The sequence below is a fragment of the Hevea brasiliensis genome, chromosome 5 (assembly GCF_030052815.1).
Source record: "Hevea brasiliensis isolate MT/VB/25A 57/8 chromosome 5, ASM3005281v1, whole genome shotgun sequence".
NCBI lineage: Eukaryota > Viridiplantae > Streptophyta > Magnoliopsida > Malpighiales > Euphorbiaceae > Hevea > Hevea brasiliensis.
In genome coordinates, this window is record NC_079497.1 from 3,537,683 (window position 1) to 3,559,024 (window position 21,342).

The 21,342-nt window shown below is 31.6% G+C and overlaps 2 protein-coding genes and 1 long non-coding RNA gene across 7 annotated transcripts; all 3 read right to left on the reverse strand.

Moving 5' to 3' along the window:
• Positions 1-1,131: 1,131 nt before the first annotated feature.
• On the reverse strand, positions 1,132-6,030 carry LOC131179862 (uncharacterized). 5 transcript variants are annotated; one of them, XR_009148750.1, is made up of 4 exons: positions 5,633-6,021; positions 3,080-5,541; positions 2,349-2,405; positions 1,132-2,172 (listed from the first exon to the last, which is right to left on the reverse strand). It is a non-coding gene; the product is annotated as an uncharacterized LOC131179862 (long non-coding RNA). The 5 variants fall into 5 exon arrangements; XR_009148751.1 differs by having other exon boundaries at positions 1,132-2,175; XR_009148747.1 differs by having other exon boundaries at positions 2,349-5,541; positions 5,633-6,030.
• Positions 6,031-6,777: 747 nt separating this feature from the next.
• Positions 6,778-11,304, reverse strand: LOC110652666 (apyrase 2). The gene is made up of 9 exons (XM_021808287.2): positions 10,559-11,304; positions 10,152-10,280; positions 9,970-10,026; positions 9,792-9,884; positions 8,794-8,999; positions 8,458-8,549; positions 7,528-7,745; positions 7,243-7,432; positions 6,778-7,143 (listed from the first exon to the last, which is right to left on the reverse strand). Exons 1-9 carry the CDS (start codon positions 10,868-10,870, stop codon positions 7,037-7,039), a joined length of 1,404 nt encoding a protein of 467 aa, XP_021663979.2. The 5' UTR covers positions 10,871-11,304; the 3' UTR covers positions 6,778-7,036.
• Positions 11,305-11,914: 610 nt separating this feature from the next.
• On the reverse strand, positions 11,915-16,936 carry LOC110652673 (aquaporin SIP1-2). Its single transcript, XM_021808295.2, has 3 exons — positions 16,352-16,936; positions 15,412-15,684; positions 11,915-12,228 (listed from the first exon to the last, which is right to left on the reverse strand). Exons 1-3 carry the CDS (start codon positions 16,646-16,648, stop codon positions 12,079-12,081), a joined length of 720 nt encoding a protein of 239 aa, XP_021663987.1. The 5' UTR covers positions 16,649-16,936; the 3' UTR covers positions 11,915-12,078.
• Positions 16,937-21,342: the final 4,406 nt, after the last annotated feature.

The following is a 21,342-nucleotide window of genomic DNA, read 5'->3' on the forward strand; positions in this document are numbered from 1 at the left end:
TTATTTTTATTTTTTTATAAAATATATTTTTCTATTTCAATTTTAATTAAATATCATATGAGCTTATAAATCATAGTGTTACTATTATCTATAATTTGAATTGGTAAAATTAGAAAACCTAGATATAATTATATAAAGAGTCAAAAAGTTTATAATTTCTTTTGTCATCAAGCCTTGATTATAAAAATATCTAACATTTCTATATAATTGAGATAAATTTGTTTTTTTCCTCAAAATCCCTGAAAAACTATAATTTGAAATCTTTAAATTGAAATTTCAAAAGTCTAATATTTGCTAAATACACAATTACTGGTTCTTCAAATGACATCACCTTTAATTGACAAATCAATATGCCGATCTTTCAAAGTGTAATAGCTTTTATCGTTTTTTAGATATGGACCATCCAAGACTAATAATAATAATAATAATTCAAAATTTACTTCAACCCCCATATATATGAATAAAAATCATTTTTAAAAGAATTATTACAAAAATAGAATTTTTTTTTTCACTTAAATAACATATTTGTTTAAGAATGATAATTGTTCTTGAATTCAATCTGATCAATTCCACCATTCTTTTTTGATATCATTTTTATTAAAGATAATTTATATATATATTAGTTTTTTTTTTAAATATATATATGATTATATTTAAAATTTATATTTTCAAATTATAATTTAATTTTTAATAAATATTTTTATATTATAGGATAATAAATTAAAATAAAAAAAATTCGAGCAATGCACCCACCCCTGCAAACCCGTTGCCATTACTGTACTAATTATGTAATAATTTCTTAAAATTTATTAAATAATTCAAAACAATAATTAAAAATAAAAATACTAATCCCCACATCAGCCGCAATCTAATCACCCTTAACTATGTGATTTAGCATAAACAACCTAATTAATTTTATACACAATGCCCCACTCGTGGCATAAATTATAAAAAAAAAAAAAAAAAAAAAAGAAGAGAGAGATACACGCAATGACATAAGCTCCCGCCTACCTTTTTATATACTATATATTATTGCAAAGAAATTTTTATTTCTCATGATGTTATTTCAATTTCATAAGATCAGCATTCACATTAGAGTTGATTAACGATTAAGAAATTTGAATTTGACAATGGCCAAGGAAATTAGAAGAATATTACTAATAATTAGAAAAAAAAAGCTTTAAATAGTCAATCCTCGAACAGATTTGAAACACACGTGTGATGCAAATTGATGACGTGGTGTGAGTTTTAATTGATCTAGTCATAGTAAATTGATTACCAAACAAGAATGAAGAATCTCCCTCTCCCAAAGCCATAAAATTCAAAGTCATAACCGCAAAACTAGCCTACTTAATGACTCCTTCACCCCGAACAAGTGTGCTACTTACATTTTCTAAGCATGACAACAGATTTGGCTAAGCAATCTCAAACAATGATAACTGCTAAATCTTAATTTTAAATTAGTTGAGGTTAATCATATAAATCCTTTTCGCTTCTAGCAACTAAAAGTGCATAAAATACAAAACACACAAAGTGACCCAAAATCCTTATTTTTTAAATCTGTTTATCGCATTTCATTTATGGTTCAAAAGTATAATTCGTGGAATAGTGCATTAAATGTTTACAGAAAGCTAAATGGATTGCCAAACAACAATGGGATTGTCACTTTTAACTTCTCCTCTATGATGTGAAACTTCTTGGCAATCAAACAGAGCACGGCAATCGTCAGAAAAACTGACTAATTAAAGAAAGCTGGAGTTCCAAAATATGGGAAGACTTGCACCATATAATAAAGCCATGGACGTTGTTGAACAGAAAAGAGGTGCAAAAATTGGACAAATGGATAATAAGACAAACACGGTGTAGAGGTATCAGATAAATTTTGGAAGCATATGATATGCTAACACTATAAACAAAAAGTTTTATGATTATCCACAAGTCCTTAGACTTGGTATTTATCCTTTAGAGATGCTTTTGTTTGGCTGGTAGGCTGCACTTTATATACATATTTTTTTTATCATGCAAGGAATACGATTTTTTTTTTTAATGCTTTGAATATTATGTCATGTGTGATGCAAATCATAAGTACCTGGGATTTCCATAGGTTCTTCTCTCCTTTCCCATGTACTAGGTAACTTGTTTGGCTGAAATTCAAGTACCCACATGCTAAATCTGCTATATAATAATCAATAAATTGTCCGTCATGACATATAAAAATCAATAAATTTATGCTGGATCTTGACAAAGTAGCCTATAATTTTTGTCCAAGTAACCAGTTTCTCAACTTTTGGATAGGAGAACAAAGAAAAATGGAAACTTGCTAAAGCCAATATAAGTAAATTCATTACCTCAATGGTCAAAAGCATCTCTCCACTCAGTTGTGATACCCTTGACTTTCAATCTACCTGCAGAAAATGAATTAATGACCACCTACAAAGGTAGATATGAAAATGAAGCTCCATCAGTAACCAGCTCGGCCATTTACATGATCCTTATCCTCGTTAATATTTCCTTTTCTATGGCTTAGTTCTGTCTAGGTCACACACTGTAATATTAATCAAATAATATTGCATGGAATTTGATTCTGCCTTCTTTTCATCCAAACCTAGTGCGCTGCAGCTTGGACTCATACCCTGACCAAGCATGTGATTACCCCATTAATGTTACATCAGGCTGTTAGAAGGGTTTGACTGAATACATGATCATGAAAGAAATATAAATGAGTTAGACTAGTCAAGAGGTATGGTAAGCATGTATGGACATGCAACAGCTGGCAGATTTTCAACAATGAAAATGTCTTGATTGTGATCACCTGTTGTTTTCCACGTGTAGCTCACCTAATCTAATAAGTAGGTAGCCTCTCATGTCAAAAGGCAATGCACTAGATTTCTCATGCCAGACACTACATAGTGAGTTAGGCCTAACATGGAACTCTAGAGTCTACAGTTTATGGATTACTCTCTTTTAGACACACAACACTAAGCTAAAGTTAAAAATGACACCTTGGGGCTAAGCATGAAAGAGTTCTTTTTTTTTTTTTTTTGATAACCATGAAGTGAGGAGTTCTCTATGTGAAAACCTTTAAAATGAGAATCCAGATCTAAACTTTCATTAATTTGACTCTTTTGCTGGTCCCTGCCTGCATTATTAACATACAAGAGTATTATAACAAAAGTAAAACATGGTAGAAAAATACACTGTTTGTGTTGAAAATTGTGCATTTATCAAAAGGAAGAAAAATGTTATGGGCAGGGCAGCTACATGACTTCATTTTTCATCAACCCATAAGCACTCTGTCAACACATGTTTCAGTTTGTCTAGCACAATTCAAAAGGCCAAATGAGCTCACGGAAGCATACAAAATTATCAACTCAACCTCAAGTAAATTGTGCCACATCTTAGTTCCGCATGCAAATGCCTGAATACTCTCCATCTAGAGGTGCACCAACGCCCGCAGTATCAACCTATCCCTTTTTAGACTTCAGAAAGTCTCATAACGTAACATAAACATGAACCAAGTAGTGGCTGTCACCTATAAACTTGGTTCTCATAGAAGCCTGAGTATAGTCTCCCTTCACTAGAAGGAAGGAATAAAATGAAAGATAAACGTCCAATATACTAATTTTCCCTTCCTCCCTAACAAGTATGGGGTATTTCATCAAAGGAAATCTAAATTTTTCACCATTTCAGTACCCTACTATGTCCGAGGGAGATGTCATGAACAATAATGAGGTAAATAGATCCATAGTTCATGACAATAACTAGTTGAAGCGCTGAAGAAAAACTGTGATCTATCAATCTGGGAATTCCCCCGAGACAGACTCAAGTGATGCTTTTCACAAAATTCAGGCGTGGATCTTAACATTACTCATACTGTTATTCCCATCAGAGGATTCATTCTCAAAGCCAGGTAAAGACATCTCAGTTTTGTTCATTTGGCTTGACATACTGTGTTGGAAACTTCCATTTTACCAATGTTTCCCTATCAAACTGAAAAAACATTTGTTCATTTTCTCATAAAATTACATGCAACTAATGTGATTAGAAATGTTTAACCTAAAACATCAACATGGGGCATGTTGAAGGTAAACCATAATATGAAAAAGCCTTTAAATAAACATCATCCAAAAGAGTACGCACATGACTCTAAACTGTGTTTTTGGGAAGTTACATAAAGCTAGGCACAACTGCTAGTTGAATCATCTAGTCTATCACCCATCTATGTATCACTGGAAAATACAGCGCTTACCTTTGGTCAATTGTAAAACACCGTTTGCTAATAATTCTTAAACATCTTAACATATGAAAAATGAATTCCAAGATTAATAAACAAGGAAAACGCAAATTGGCCTACCACTTTAACTGCAACGCAAATTAGCCCAAGCAAACATCAAATATCTGAGTTCTTCCACAAGTTAACCACAACTTTCTTTTACCAAAAAGGAGTTCCTTGGCACTAGTTTGGTTTTCAAAATAATCATATCTTTCAAGTGGTTGTTAAGTGATAGCACAGCTCAAGGATGAGATAAACCAAAAGAGAAACAGTATCACAGAAATATTATTAATATGAGCATTGCTGTCATAATTATACTTCCCACAAGCATAAATATGTGAAGGATTCGCAAACATTGCTTTAGCCTGACAAGGACAACGAATCCGATTACAACACCCATTAAGCACAATTTATTAAACATCTGTGTTAAATGGGAAGACATCTTTCTGGGAAAACATCAAGTGCTCAGGATCTTGCACATTCTGGTAGTGGCTCAGGGCAGAAGACTTTGAAACTCGTCAATCCCCACATCAAATTTAAACCGCTTATACGCATAAAAAGTATTTATAACCTGGCCAACATCATGCACTGCACAATATCTCCTAATCATGATGAGCAAAGTCTACAGTACAGCAAGAGAAACAGCGGTGTACCCGTTCTCATCTCATCGATCAATGCGCAGGCTGTATCAAACTTTCTCATTTTACCAAGAATAGAAATCATAGCATGATATTCACGCACAGAATGGGCATAACCTAGCCCACAGAAAGAAAGTAAATGCCGCCTCCCACTCATTTCTTACTCTATACATTACCTCCATGACCAACTCCCGTGAAACCTTGACGCCACATTGCTCAATCTTGTTTCTCATTTCCGAACGATTGTCACCCAATTGATTCAATATATTCACAATGGTCGTTACGTCTTCAACAAAACTATCATCTCTTAAATCTAATTTTGTAATGCTACCATCATCATAATCACCATCACTAGAACATTCTCCTTCGTTACAGAGAGATTTTCCAGCAAATGGAATTTCGAGATCTGAGGACGAGAAAGAAGAGAAACCAACGGAAAACTTGGAATGAAAAGGCATTTTCACAGTGGTTTCAACGGTTGAAGTGACTTTGGCTTTTGTGTGATTTATTGAAACGGGTAGGAGCCAGAAATGAAAATTTCCTGAAGTTTGAAGTTATAATTCTGGTTGATCGCATTCTATGCTTGGTTGAACTTTTAAAGCACATAAACGGAGCATAAATATATGATCACTGCATGGAGCACAAAATGTTTGTAAAAATGACTGAATGAAGAAAATAAACTATTTATTAAACAGAGAATTGAATTAATAAGAAATTATACCTCCATTTGTTAGACTCAGGCAGTTAATGCTTGCAAGACTTGCTCGCCGGTCTCTGTTTCTGTTTGCGTTTGTTACTGGCTTGCGGGCGGGCGGGAGGCTTGAGGTGTTATAAGGGAAGTCCAAAATGGGCTTGATTGAGAATGAACTGATTCAATCCAAGCCCTTTGTTTGAACTAAACAATGTCGATTGTTATGTTGATCTACAAACACTCTGCAATAAAAGGCCAGTCGTTGCCCACATGAAGAGCCAGAACACTTCTCACATCTTCAATCAATTGCTTCACCACCGCAGGCAGTCACAACTCACAATGATAATTGATAAAGAAAATGAATAACAATTAATATAAAAATAAGTAGTTTATGTGTGAGTATAATAAAATATAATAAAAAAGAGAAAATATTTTAGAATATATTAAAAAAAATCCCTCTAATATATATTATAATTAATAATACTAATTTAATATTAAATAATAAAAAAATATGGCACGAAAATTATGCTCATTGAAGATAAAAACAAAAACAACAAATGAAAATTTTTATTATAATATTATGTTTATAGTTATTTTTTATATTATTTATATAATTTTATATTCATACTATTTTAATCATCTATAATGTAAATTAAAATTACATACAAAATTATAAAATTAATAATAAATCATGCACAACACAAACATTTTGTTACTTATTTATAAAATTAATATTAGGACTGTTGTTTTTTAGTATTGTTTAGCATTGTTATTATTATTATTATTATTTTTTGAAAATAACGTTATTTAATATTTTTTTACAATTTTAAATCATATATATTTTTAAATATAATGAAGCAAAAAATTTGAGTTAATAATACTGAGGAAGAAGGAAAAAGAATCAATGTGCAAAAGAATCAAGCAGTGGGGAAGAAACAAAACCAAACTATAAGAGTTAAAAACCAGTCATATCTTTATTGATATAAATAATTACCCATGAAATTTGTTTTAACTTCACTCAAGAATTATTATAGAAAATTAGAAATTACTTAGAGCTATTAGTGTTTTTTAAATGCATAGCATTAACTCCACTACTTTTAGTTTTGACCCTGCAGCTATAGCTTATACTAGCGTGTGCATAGATCTGGTTATTTTTGTTTGTTTGGCAAGGCAAATAAAATGAACTAATTGAATTGAATCATTATCTCAAAAATCATAAATCAGAACATTTTGTAACGTAATTACAAATGATGATAAATGGAGCTACTCCTTTCTCATTATTTCTGTGATATAGGCCAAAATCCAATTTCCATTTCACGTGCCAGCGACTTATCGAACAAACTCTGCAGATCTGCCACAAACTGCACCCAAGTGCCAATCCCACGAATTTCCATTTGCCGATTAAGCAGATGTAATAATTTAGAGCCATGGTGATTATGACAGAGCCTCTATAGCACTGCCCAGTGGCCATGCAGCTTCAACAAGGGATTCCCTGTACTTGACCTTCTTCACCAATGTAATTTCTTGCCAAGGTTCAAGAGCTATCAAAGATCAGAATAAAAGATCAGAATCCTAAGCATGATTTTCAGGAATAGATGTGATTGTGAGCTTTGACAACTAACTCAACGCTGATTGCTTACCAAATCCATCTACAAGCAATGTATACTGGTAGACAAGATCCATGCATAAGAACGGCAGGTTACCCTCCTCAACACGTTGATATAAAGAATTGGCATCCTCAAGTTTAGTTTCACAAGTACGCTTAGCTGCGTCCTCAAAATCCACAGGATGAACTTTGGCAACAGGTAGAGCAGGATCAATAAAACCAGCCTATAAATATGAACAGTTTGGTTAGCATACAAAGTCCAATAGAGTTACATTTTTAATAATCACTTGAGCAACCAAAACTAACAAATTAGTAGTACCTCAGCAGCCCTGTCGAAAAAAAATGAAGCAACAAACAAATTTTTTTGTCCATCCCCACCTCCACCATTCCATACTCCACCAAATGTGCATTTCATGTGCGTGCATGCTGATTCATTAACTTTTAGAGCCTTCAAAGCAAGACTCCTGCATCCTTCAAAGCTTGAACCAGAAGAAGCAGCTGATGTTTTATACTCCACTCCTCCATATTTGTAAACCCCTTTAAATTAAGGACGGGAAAAATCATAATTAGTTTTTAATTTTCCCAAATTAAATTCCACATTTTTGCATCTGTGTCATTCCTAGCCTGTGTGTGTGTGAAACGGAGACAAAGGAGAGATAATATGTTAATGATTCATGAACAACACTGCAAAACATTGAATTTTTCATGATTACTTTAAACAGCCAATTACATGTGGCTATGCAAAGAGATTTATAAAACTATCACCAGTGAAATTATATCACAAAAAAGACCCCCATTATCCCAGGCTCTTTTGATTAACAACAGTTTCAAAAATGTAAATTTAAAGCATGTAGCTGTAAATGGTATAATGATTTCTATACAAAATTAAGTTCGGACAGACATCGGTATCCTACCACCCCAAGATTTTACAACTATCCTCCCACTTTTCCAGAATATATGTGAAAAATGCAGAATGGTACAACGATAAGTGCTATAAGAAAGCATGAAATCAGGAAGCAATAAGCATGTAGCATGTCATTGTGTCATGTCAAAATAAAATTGCACAATGGTCAAAATTCTTATTTCAATGATGCTGAAGGGTTGGCAATGAGTTTCATCTAAACAACTGTCTTTAAAAGGTACATCAATCTTCTTCAAAAGCATGTTAAGTGACAGAAGAAAAGTTAAAAAATTATTTCCCTTGATGGCAGAAGATTAGGGAACACGAAAGTGAAATTTTTGAGCTTACCATCATAACCAGCCAAGATACATGCATTATCAGAGTCTTCAGAAAACTTCAAAATCTCTGCTCGAGCTGCTAATAAACCATAGTGAAGGTAACTGCATATGAAAATGTCAAAACCAGATTAAACAAAATCATAAATAATTCTCTTAAAGCTTAACAGCATTGTGAGTAGCTGAACAAAGTTCTTTTAGAACATAAAACAAGTTTAAGAAAAAATTTCAAAACATAGCCCAACAACATATGAGGCCCACATTTAAAGAAGACCCCATGAAGTGATAAACCAAGAAACTTCCAGTTACATAATTGTAAAACCAATTTATTGAAAAGAAAGAGAGGAACCTGTGAACATAGAGGTAGTAGTCAGTACCCATCAGACGCATTTCTTTTATATATGAATCCTCTCCATCTGATACCCTTGGAGCCTTTTCAGCATCCATCTTCGAGACAGCATATGCCATTTGAACAGATCCACCACCAAGATCAACCACTCCAACTGTATCAGAATACGGTCCACTCAATTTTCCTAAAAGGTAATTTATTGTCACCTGAACAAGAGATAAGTGAGCAAAGGACCTACAAATAACAAGGAGTGTAGGAAAGAATTACAAAGAGCTTTAACTTCCATTCATCAAGTTTATTGTTATGCCAAGACCATTCATATGCACCAAACTTGTACATTGGTATTTAGTTTCATGAATGTGATAATTATATAATTTGGACAAGCAATGCTTGTTCATAGTGAAGGCAAATAAATGATAGGGCTAAGCTTACAGTGGTTATTTAGTAGAGAGAACTTAAATACTAAAATAAGTTTTGACCTGGCCACTTGGGAAGTTGACTAAAATTGGGTGCGAAATGTGTAACAATTTTCTACGTAGTAAGATGTTAACCAGAATTACTAAAATGATGCCAATCTCGGTAGAAGCCCAAAAACCGCCATGATGCCAGTGAGGGAATGACCCTTTCAGGCAACTTGAGGGATATATATGCTAGAGACTTTGAATGAATATGAACCAGTTGTCTCAGGCACACCCAACAAAAGAAAGAGAAAGCCAGACAGATCATATAAGAGAATCTATTGACCACTTTAGTGCCACAGTAGTGAGTCTAGAGTTAAGTTGTCAATGCTCAATTCAATATGGGAACACAACGTGATGGTGTACCTCAGATAGCCAGGCCCCCTACTTATTACCATTATTATTATTATTTTTACATATATCCATTGTTAGATACCCAAAAATTCATAGAAATACTTGGGAATAATTTGTATTAGTACAACTATTGACATAAGAACTAAAGGCCCAAAGGAAAAATGTTTAGCAGTCAATGTAGCATACCCATTCATAAGAACCTTCTTGAGAACCATCCAGAACAGTTACTCCATCTGCCTCAGATTTCAGGGTACTCCTGTCTTTCATAAGATCCCTAACCTTTAAACGGGAAATTCAAATGGCTATAGTTACAAGATCATGATTAAGAATGGGAACACAAGTTTAACATGATGTAAAGGCTTACCGCATCCAAAATTCTATCAGATGCCTCACGTCCCAACGCCCTCAAGCCTGCAGTAGCCTACATGGACAGGAAAGGCCAATTCCACGAATTAAGTAACGTATACAAGGAAAGGCCAATTCCACGAATTAAGTAACGTATACAAGGATGAATGATAACACAAGAACCTATTTGAATTAACTCACCCCAACCCTGACAGGTGTTTTCGATCGCAGCTCTTTGGGCACTACACTTTCTGCTTTATCAAGCAAGGAATGGAGAGAATTTGCTGCAGCCTGTGGGTCACTTGCATATGCACTCAAACCTGGTTTAATCTATAAGAGGAACATCAAAATATCATAATTAAACACCACCCGAGAAAATATTTGAGTTCGTTTACTATAAAGAAAACATACTCAAACTGACTGCCTGCAGCGCTACCATAAGAAAATTAGAATACTCTGTGTAGCGAAAATTCTTGGCTCATAATTAACTAATTCCAATTTTAAAGATGGAAAAAGAAAGATAAAAAAAAATTAATGTAATATCTATTTTAATTTTCTCTATTACAAGAGCAATCAAGCAATTATAATGAAAGAGAACAGTTCGTGACCTGGACAAAAAGCTCGAGATCCTTCCCAATGGGAACAAGATCCATATTTCGATCAAAACAATAGACATGCACTCTACTCCCTGAGCTTCCCGCATCAAAAATAACCGCATATCTTTTGGCATCCTTCAAATTCGGCGACATCTTACGGCTATTAAGCTCGTACTCATCCAAGACGTCCGCCGGGGAAAGACTTGGCATCACAAACAAGACGAATGCGATCAAGAGGAGCGGGATCGAAATGACAAAGAGAACACCTCGGTACCTTTGGATCTTATCGGAAAAAGACTCATGCCGCGGCACCGGGCGCTTCATCTTCTCGGACGGTAATTGGTGGAGGTGGTCAGAATGGGTGGGAGAAGTGGAAGAGGCAGTAGTGATGATGCCAGAGGAAGCACCGGTCTCGAGTAGTTCGGCGGAGGAAGGGGTGCGATAACGGATCTGGCCGTTGGCTGCGGCGGTTGCCTTCAAGGACTGCGCTGGCTCCTGTGATGGATCCAGCTCTCCTTGTTTATTAATATTATTATTTATTTACTAAATTGATTTTCAGAGAAGAATTTGGCAAATGAGAAGAAAAGCAAGGGAAAGATCTATAGCTACATACGTTAAAGGAAACGCTGATGATGGTGTGTGGGAGAGAGACAAAGAAGGAATTGAAACGACAATGTCGTATTGGGCGGTGAAGTGGCAGTTGGAATTTCAATTTTGCATGGGTTATTGTCGGTTATTTCTTTCTTCTTGTACAATGGAAGGGGGAAGTTATGGGCGGGGCTACATTGTATTCTTTTTTAAATAAATTAGTGTGAAGTTTAAGCAAAGTGACCCTAATTTCAATTATCTTACATTTTAATCAATAAGATAATTATATTATACTAAACAAATAGAGAACTTTATTTTACAAATTGAATTAAATAAATCTCAAGAAATTTAAGTAGATTTAAATTCTATTTATTTAACGAAAAATATTTTTTATATATCTATGAATAATTATATGCCATTCGTTCTCCTTGTCTCATGAATAATCCACATTCTCAACTAAGATTATGTTTAATAGGCCGTAATGCAACGCCTTTCCCTCTAGCATGCAAGCAAAGTTGGTGCGACTTCATAAGTAAATCTCTGCCACACGAACCAGGAAATACGCAAACCGCACGAGTTTTGGCAAGTGTAAAAATGGTTGCCTTGTGTTTACTCTCCAATAATGCAATGAATAACATTCCAGCGAGGAATCTTATGATTTTTCTGACAATCCAATCCAACAATTCACTTGTGTCATGATAAGCGTGAGTCAATCAGTTGCCTATTTCCTTGAGAAGCATGTCATATTGAAAATAATAATGGCATGAAAGAAAGCACTGATGAGAGGGGAGAAAGATGGGAAAGATTTGCCAATTGCCATCAGTACAAGCAACTTAACTGAAGATGATCCAAACATTAAGAGTCAAAGGGAAGAGTAAAATATTTCATTACACTTGACACCTAACTTCTCTATTATGTAATTAAAATGAGCTAACCGTACATTTTCAGGCTTCCTTCTGTTTTGGTGCTGGTGGGGGGAAGACCAGGCGAAAGACCCAAGCAGCCAATATTGCTCCTATGAAGGGGCAAATCCAATAAACGTAGAATTGTTCCCATGTATCATGCCATTTGTTTACATATGCCCACCCAAAAGCCTGTAGAAACAATAACTCATATACATTTAGTTAGACTTATATATGATTGTTATAGTAGTCTTCTAAATGTGCTAATTTGCAACCAAAGGTAATGATCCTCTGAAGGAACAAAAAATGCAAATTAAAGGAAGGAACAAATAACTTGAACACACATACTGACACACATATACATCTACATGTATATTTACGTTGCAATATTTACTGGCATATTTAAATTCCTATAACTAAGACCCAAAACAGGAATCATGCAAAGAATATATTATGTAAAAGGCCTGCTAACAACAATCTTAACAGCAATTAGTTCTGTAAAGGCTATTACTTTTCCTAATGTAGGCAATGTTTCCTGGAAAGACCAATAATATCCCTGTACAAGAGAAGAATCTAACTTTTATTGCCTATGACTCAACTTGCACCCGAACAAGGATTGTGCCTCAAGATAATGTGAAAAGACGCATTTTGATTCATTACTCTATCGCCACATGATGGATAGACAGAAACAGGACAACCAACATTGTCAACCATAGTGTAAACATGAAATCCATACTACGAGACACCTCATAATTTCTTTAGTACATCAGAGTTCAGAGCCTGAGCTGCACAATCGGCCTAAACATAAGTTAGCCTAATATTAGAATAGATAATGTCAATATGAGAGAGAAGTAGAAAGTTCTACAAATTGCAAAATGATGGATGCAAGATCAATTTGCAAAACTCAGTTTCCATGTGCACAATTCTTTTCTATTCCACAGAAGAAATTCTGGAGCAAAATGGCAGCAACAGATCCTATATTATACCATCAAAGAACAAGTCACAAAAACCTTTGAAATCAACCAAAAAAAGCTGTTGGAGATGAAAACATATAGTTACCAGTTTACCCTTCAAAGATTTGTCAAAGGCAACTTTGTAAACTAAATCCCTGTGCTTTCATTTCTTTTCTGCACTTATCTTCATACAGAAACATGTTTGCCATGATCCAGAATTGTCATCTCAGGGGAAGAGTACTAGCCTCAAAACTTTCAAAAAACATGACATACCAGCATGGGCAACCACCAAGATCAACAGCAGGTCTCACCATTATACTCATTAGCACCACCATTATGACCACACAACCAAACATCTCAGGGGAAGAATACTAGCCTCAAAACTTTCAAAAAACATGACATACCAGCATGGGCAGCCACCAAGATCAACACCAGGGCTCACCATTATACTCATTAGCACCACCATTATGACAACAGAACCAAACGTCCTAAACCATCATATCTGCTTTGCATATATATCAAACAGATCTTAATTAGGACAAAAAATGTCCACAATTGCTCTACATTTCTTCCCACTCTTGGCAAACTGAGTAAATATGACAGACATAGAATGCCTAGACTGTAAGGAAAAGAAGATTAAATGATCATTCCTTTCCTTTCCTCCTCATCATTTATTTATTGATCCAGTTCATCCTTTAAATGAGGGAATGAATGATTTAGCCTAGGTAATTCAAGAGGGAAGGATAAGTCAGAATATTTCCCTAGACCCATTAAAAATTTTCAGTGTAACTGAATTAATTTATACTAAACAAGGCAGAAGAAGGAAAAAGGACATAAGTTTATCAGAATACTCTAAAGTATGGTAGAAAACTAGAGTATTAGCAGGATCTGGCCTCCCTTCCCACTTAAATATCATCTTTTTGTCTATCTCTTCTTCCACTACTTCCAGTTCTAGCAAAAAAATATAGAAGTCCATCTCAATTTCACAAAAGGTTCCTTGACCACATTCTTTATCACATAAAGTTATTCTTCTGTCATTTCGTATCTATATTATTATAATCCTAGGTGTGCAAGGAAGGGAGAATTTGAGCTTGTCATTCAATAAGGTATACAAAAAAATAGTGGCAATTCTTAGTTAAAAATATAGCTATTATAATATAAAGCATAAAAACCAAAGTCATACCCCTCTGTCCGGTAAGATAGAGATCTCATAAATACCACAAATTTGCCTCTTCTTGAAATTAAGCTCCCAGATAACTTGCCTTTTTCCTTCTTATACCCAATATATTTCTTGATTTATCTTTTTATCTTTTTTGGATTTCAATGAATTTAAAATAGGCAAGTCAGTAAAATATTGACATAGTATGAAGAAAGCAACCTGGCTACATGCCCATAAAATTGGAAAAAGAATAGACTAACCGAGTAAGTTCCAACCTTGTGCTAAAATGTCTCCAACACAGTTTAATCAGCAAGGCAGTGCCAATCATATATCCAAAACAATCTTAAAATAAAATGCTCAAGTAAAATGGGGGATAGGTATGAGCACAAAAGGAAATCAAATTGAAGAGATAGCACAGGTTAATATTCCACAGTTGTGTTCTGTTAAATTTTAGTGTTATATAAATACTATAGCAATGAATGGCACATCTTCGAACAAGTGATGGCAAAATACTTTCAGATAGAATAATGACAAAAAAGTGATTGCAAGAAGATTCAGGCGATTGGAAGTACCAATACCATAAACACAAAATAAAACAAGATGCAATGCAAAAACCACATTTATTTTCTATTTAACATATAGTTTCATATAAATGTTAAAGCAATGTATGACACATCTTCAAACAAATAATGAAAATCTAAATGTGTAAAACTCATGTAAGCCAAAATCTTGGATAGAATGAAAACCAAAAGCAATCGCAAGAAGATTGAAGCAGGCAGAAGTAACATTAAACACATGAAATAAGACAAGGCAAAACACACTACCAGTTTGTATTCTGTAAACACATAGTTTCATATAAATTTTATAGCATTGTATGGCACATCTTCAAGCAAGTAACTACAATATGCATTTAAAATGTTCAAAACTTGAGTTGGCTAAATTTCAAATAGAATAATGACAAAAAATGATCAAGAAAAGATTGGAGCAAGTGGGAGCAACACTAAACACAAAATAAAATAAGATGCGACACGAAATAAAATAGTACCTTTAGGCATAGTTGCACAATTAAAATCATTTGACAACCATGCAATTTAAAGTAGTTTCTACTTAGTAATACAAGCGATAAGTGCAAAAAATCAATGGTCATTGCGTCATTTAGATATCGCTAATAATTTAGAAAGATTCAAAAGCACTCCACATTATTAAGACAAAAAATAAAAGCAATAAATTACTCTGAAAATGTAAAGAAGCTGGGCTACTCACATTAGCAGGATTCATGGAAGGCCCAGTGTATTTGGAACCTGTAACAACCAATGTTACAGTCACAACAGCAAGCAACCAATTTTGCACTATCGAGTTACAAGGGCCCCTAAGGAAAATTATAAGAACAGCAAAGCTAATTAAAAATGTCAACAACCCCTCGGCAATGGCTCCTGTATGCAAGTCAACTTTCAAAGTAGGGCCTCCAAGCATGTGCTTATACTGTGGTGGCATCACCTCCAAAATCGCCAATGCACCACCCACGGCACCTGCTGCCTACCAAGAAGCCAATCACATTCCACGCTTAATATTATTCACTAACAGCTTAAGCATGTTAATGAATACTATTTCTGAAGAAGTAAGGTAAATGCATTAATGTAACATTATAAATCTTTGTTGTCCCTTTAAAATTCTTCTCTTTTTTCCAGAGATTTCCAGATACAGGTTATTGCACGTATGAATTATTCTTTTGGAATCCATTTTTCTCTTTTCTGGAAGATGGCTCATTATAAAGCTACTTTCTTTCTATCAAAACTATATTACTCCTTTTTTGGCATATGGGCATTATTCTATTTCTAGATTCATTTTCTCTAGAAAATAAAGGTTCATAGACAATAATTACAAGATATTTCTAGGAAGAATTCAAAAAGTCCACAAAAATGCTAAAGCTGAAAACCAAAAAAAAAAGACTAAAAGAAAGTAATCCAGTCGATTTTTCTTCTCTCTTTCAGAAATAACACAAATGATAAAAACCTAAATCCATAAATATACAGAACGAACAAAATACCACTGAATTGGCAACAAACGAATGAAACGATCAATAAATCCATGCAATAAACAATAACCGGGGGGTAATTCAATTCTTTTGTTCCTGTATCTACTAAACATGCATGCAGACAGATAAAAAAATGGATTCTCAAACACAGAGACGCATATATATTACCTGAGCAGGGAATCTGAGAGCCATGGAAAAGAGATTATCCCCACCAAAGCCAGCAGCATAGAAAGAAGCAGTACCAGTGGGATTAAAACTAGCTCCACCAAAGAACTCAGCGATCAAACCAAACAAGAAAAAAAAGATAAAAAATAGAACGGTAGTGATAAACATAGATGCCCAGAACAGGTGCTGAACGCCGAGAGCGGTGGCTATGAGGCTGGTAAACAAACCAAACATTGACGAGCAGAAGACCCACATAAAAGTCAGCACTGCATCACCAATAGCCGCCTTTATAGCCCCCATCGCAAATTCCTAAAGTTTTCCTCTTTGGGTTTGATAGCGATGCAAGGTATGTTCAAGTAAATGAAGCTACAGCTGGGTATCTAGTGAAGAGAGAATGGTGGCGTTTAGTTGGCCTGGAATTTTGCGCGAGTTTTGGCAGTAACTGGGAAAGTGGACGTCTTTTCCTTTTGAATTTTGTTTGGATTAAAGCTCTAAAAAATTACAGGGAAAGATGGAAATGTAGTGTTTGTGATTTACCCAATCAGAGAAGGGATAAGCTTCTTCTGTTTCCAAATTTCCTGTGGAGTTTGTCTTCTATTTGGACCCTGTTTCTCTCTTTGGTTTTAATTAAAAAATAAATAAATAGAATAATATCCATTATTTAAAATATAAGGATACCTCCATAGGCTTAGTAATTTAATAATTTCCTATTTATAGATTTAGTTGGGATAACTCAATTTAGAAATTTTTAATTTTCAGGAAAGTATTAAAATTTAATTTATTTAATTAGTTATTATTTTTGACTTTTTAAAAAGTTAAAATTCTTAATTTATTCATTTTATAAGAAATAATTTACTTATTTAATCTAGTTAAGCTAATTAATGAAAAGTGAATTTCTTATAAAGCAGGGCATTTGAATCAAACAACGTCAAAACATATCTCCCTTTCTTTATATAAATAACAAACAAAAAAGTAATTTTTTATTTAGGCTCCATTTATTTTACGAAAAATAATGTGTATATAAATATTGTTTAATTATAATATTAAATTAATAATATATTTATTTCATGTATATAAAAGTATATTTAAAATTTAATAAAATTATCAAAATTTAAAAAATAAAAAATAACTTCCTCTTTTGAAAATATAAATTATTTTCTTAAAAATAACTTAATTTTTTTTATAAAAAAATATATTTTTCGTTAATTAATTTTTCTAAGTACTCTAAATACTAAAAATATAGAAAATATTTTCTAAAAAAATATTTTTTGTGAAACAAACCAAATCTTATATTGTAATATAAGATATTTAAATTCTAATGTCTTATTATAATAATTAAAAAATCAACATAACTGTCTTGATTTATTTATAAATAAACCAATTTCAGAAAATAATTTTATTTATAATAAATATTCTAAAATAAAGATTTTAGATTTTCCATATTGAATGGATTGAGATTTTTTTTTTTCATATTTTGAAAACTTTGAATTACTAAGACTATTAGGATTTTGATTATTTTAAATTATTAAGGACTATTAATATTTAAATATTTAATTTCTTGCTTTTATGGAACATGCTACTGATCATATGATAAATGGGTTTTGATTATTATTTCAGTGTAATATAAAACTATTGTCCTTGAAAAATTATACATTTTTTGGGCTAAAAGACATTTATTTTTTTTTTCAGAGATGTGATTTGGTTTGACTGGTTCTGGTTGAGCAGTAGATTTCAGAAGTGGGATAGAAAGGAGCATACAATCAAATGACAATTGTATCCTTGCAGGATTTCTCTTAGTAACTGTAAACTTGTCCATAGGGCTTAGACAAAGAAAAAAAAAACATTGTCCATAGGGATCCTAATGAATTGAATTTTCACAAGTACTCAATTCGATCAAACGTTAACAATAGAATGAGTTTAGAAAGTATATAATCATTTGAATTTGATAAATAATATTTTTGATAGGTTTGAGTCAAGTTCAGAATCTATAGTTGATTTGAATCAAGTTTAGATTTTATATGTTAAGTATGCGTTATTTAAATTTATTTATATAAATATTTAATTAAAAAATATATAATTTTTATAATAATATTTATAAATTTTTATATATTTTATTTTAAATTAAATATAATTTAAATATTTTATAAAATTATTAAATTTTTAAAATATAAATTATTAATAAACTTTATTTAAATTATTAATTAAAATATTTAAAATTAAAAGAGTTAGAGTATTTTTTTAAATAATAACAATCGAATTTATGACTTATTTAAGTAGTTGAATCAGGTTGAAATGAATTCGAGTTTTGAGTATATTACTCGAATTCAAATATAATAATTTTCATGGATACTCTACTCATTGTTTGTCTAACTTATCGATTAAACATTCTCATATATATATATATATATATATATATATATATATATATATATATATATATATATAAAAGTCAAGTTATAAAAAAAATTAATTTATTAAAATAAAAAAAATTTCATTTTTGTTATATTTTACTCAATAATTAATGAAAAATCTCAACCCACATTTGCAGAAAATTAATCAAATACTTTTTAATTGATTTCGGATTTTTGTTTCTCAATTAATAAATTGATTTTTACCTGTTTTAATAGGAAATTCTTAGTTTCCTTTCTTTTTTAATTTTTAAATTAAATTTCATCAATTTTAATAGGAAATTCTTCATCCATTCTTAACGGATTTCCTTTTCTTTCTTAATTGTTTAATTAATTTCTACCAATTTTAATAGAAAACTCCTCAACTATTCTTAGCATATTTCATTTCTTTCCTTAATTAATAAATTATTTTTCACTCTAGAAAGTATTTTCATTAATTATTTTTATATGTAGATGTATTATATAAAAAAATATCTTATTTAATTTTTAATTATTTTTTATCTGTATTAATAGAAAAAATCGATTTCCTTGTGAATAAGGATTATCATATGTCATAATTAACTCGAAATTAATTTAAAATTTAACCATTTCTTCTAAAAAAAATTAAAAATTAATCATATTTTATTATCTTTTTTACATTTCACTTATCATTTATTTTTTTTTCTTTTTTTATAAATTTAGAGCATACTATTTTTAATTAATATATTTTTAATATAAATAAAATAGGTCATAAAAATAAGATGTGGAGTAATTAATTAAAAATAAAATAATATTTATTAGATATGTTAATATATATTTAAATAATAGAATAATTAAAAATTAAATATATAAAATAAATTATTAATTATCATACAAAGCATAAAAATTTAAATCTATTAAAAAAATATAATTTGAGAAAATAAAATTCTCAAATATTTTTTAATTTTATAATTTACGAATACCGTTTTATTATTGTTAGTTTTATTCAATACAAAAATTTAAATTTTATTCTTTAAAATTATTTATAGAATAAATTTAATTGATATGAGAAAATTAATTCTAAAATATATTTAAGTATAAATATTAAAAAATATATAAAATATAAAAAATGTAAATAAAAAATTAAATATAATACAAAGCATTAATAATAAACATGTGCAAAGCACAGGGCTTTGCCAATGTGTATATATATATATATATATATATATATATATAACAATCATGTCTTCCTTTGGTGGTAGTAGTGACATTTTTAAAGAGAAATTAACTTGTTAATTAATAATTATCTTTTATTAAAAGTGTTGCCACATGACTTTTCATGAAAAAATTGACAGTTAATTAATAATTATTTCTTATTAAAATGTAATTTTTTTCGAGTAAAGATTATTAGTAGTATTATTATATTAATTTACATTCTTTAATGATTATTCCACACTTCTATTTGGTGTTCAATACTTCATTTTAAGCAAGTAATAATACTTTCAAACTCTAAATTCTAATTAATAGTTTAGCACACCCTACAATTCCTTCCATATGTAAATTTTGTAACACTCTTCGCCCATTTATAGTGTAGCCGAGTAAAGTGTGCTACATTCGGTGTCAGAACACCCTATCCTGTCTTATCATTTACAATATTAATTTAATATCCATTTAATTTTATTATCTCAATTGTAGAAATTTTTATTTTTATTTTTTTTCCTATTTCTTTTTTTATGGAAACCTAGACATAGTCCCCTCTGTTCTATTAGTGTATGGTGGGTTTCATGTTACCTGTTAAAACAATTTATATTCATTTTATTTATTCATTCATTTTATCACTTCTCATGCTCATATCAATTTCAAGAAAATAAATTATATTTCATTCATATAAAGTTTACATATACAATAATTTACAATTTATATGCAATTCAAAATTATTTCCATCATTTAATTACATACAATACCAAAATGCAAAATCTAATATGTATATGAGCCCTACCAAAATGACCGATGAGGTGACAATCCACACTGTAGCAGATCTAGTCCAAGTCCGGTCTAGGCCCTGCTGCTGCTGCTGCTTTCCAGTACGTACGCGTGGTAAGAACCAACGTGCTAAGTATAACGCTTAGTGGTGCATAAATAAAGAAAAATAACTAAACAATTTAAAATAATTATTTCACGTATAACCTTATAAATAAATATCAATTTTCATGTATTTAAAATCTTTTGCATGTTTTCTAGAACTTTGGAAGTAAATAAGCTAATAGAAATCTTTTCTATGTATATACCTTATATTCAGTCTTATAAAATTCATATTAATGATTTTCTCATATATTTATTTATATTTAAGGCTTATTGCTTTTATCTGTACCCAACGATCATATCAGGCACAAGGCTAGCAGGCAGGCATAAGCCAGTAATAATGAAAATTGACACTATGGCCATCGAACAGGCATAAAGCCAGTAGAATAATTATCTTAGACTGTGGAAGGGGGGGCGTAAGGCGAAATATCATTCATTAGAATTATATAAAATACATCAGGTAATGCCTAGAAAAGATGGTGGAGTCGCAATGGTCTCACTTAAGTGCCATTTCCTTAGACAGTATTTCCTAGACATGCACTTCAT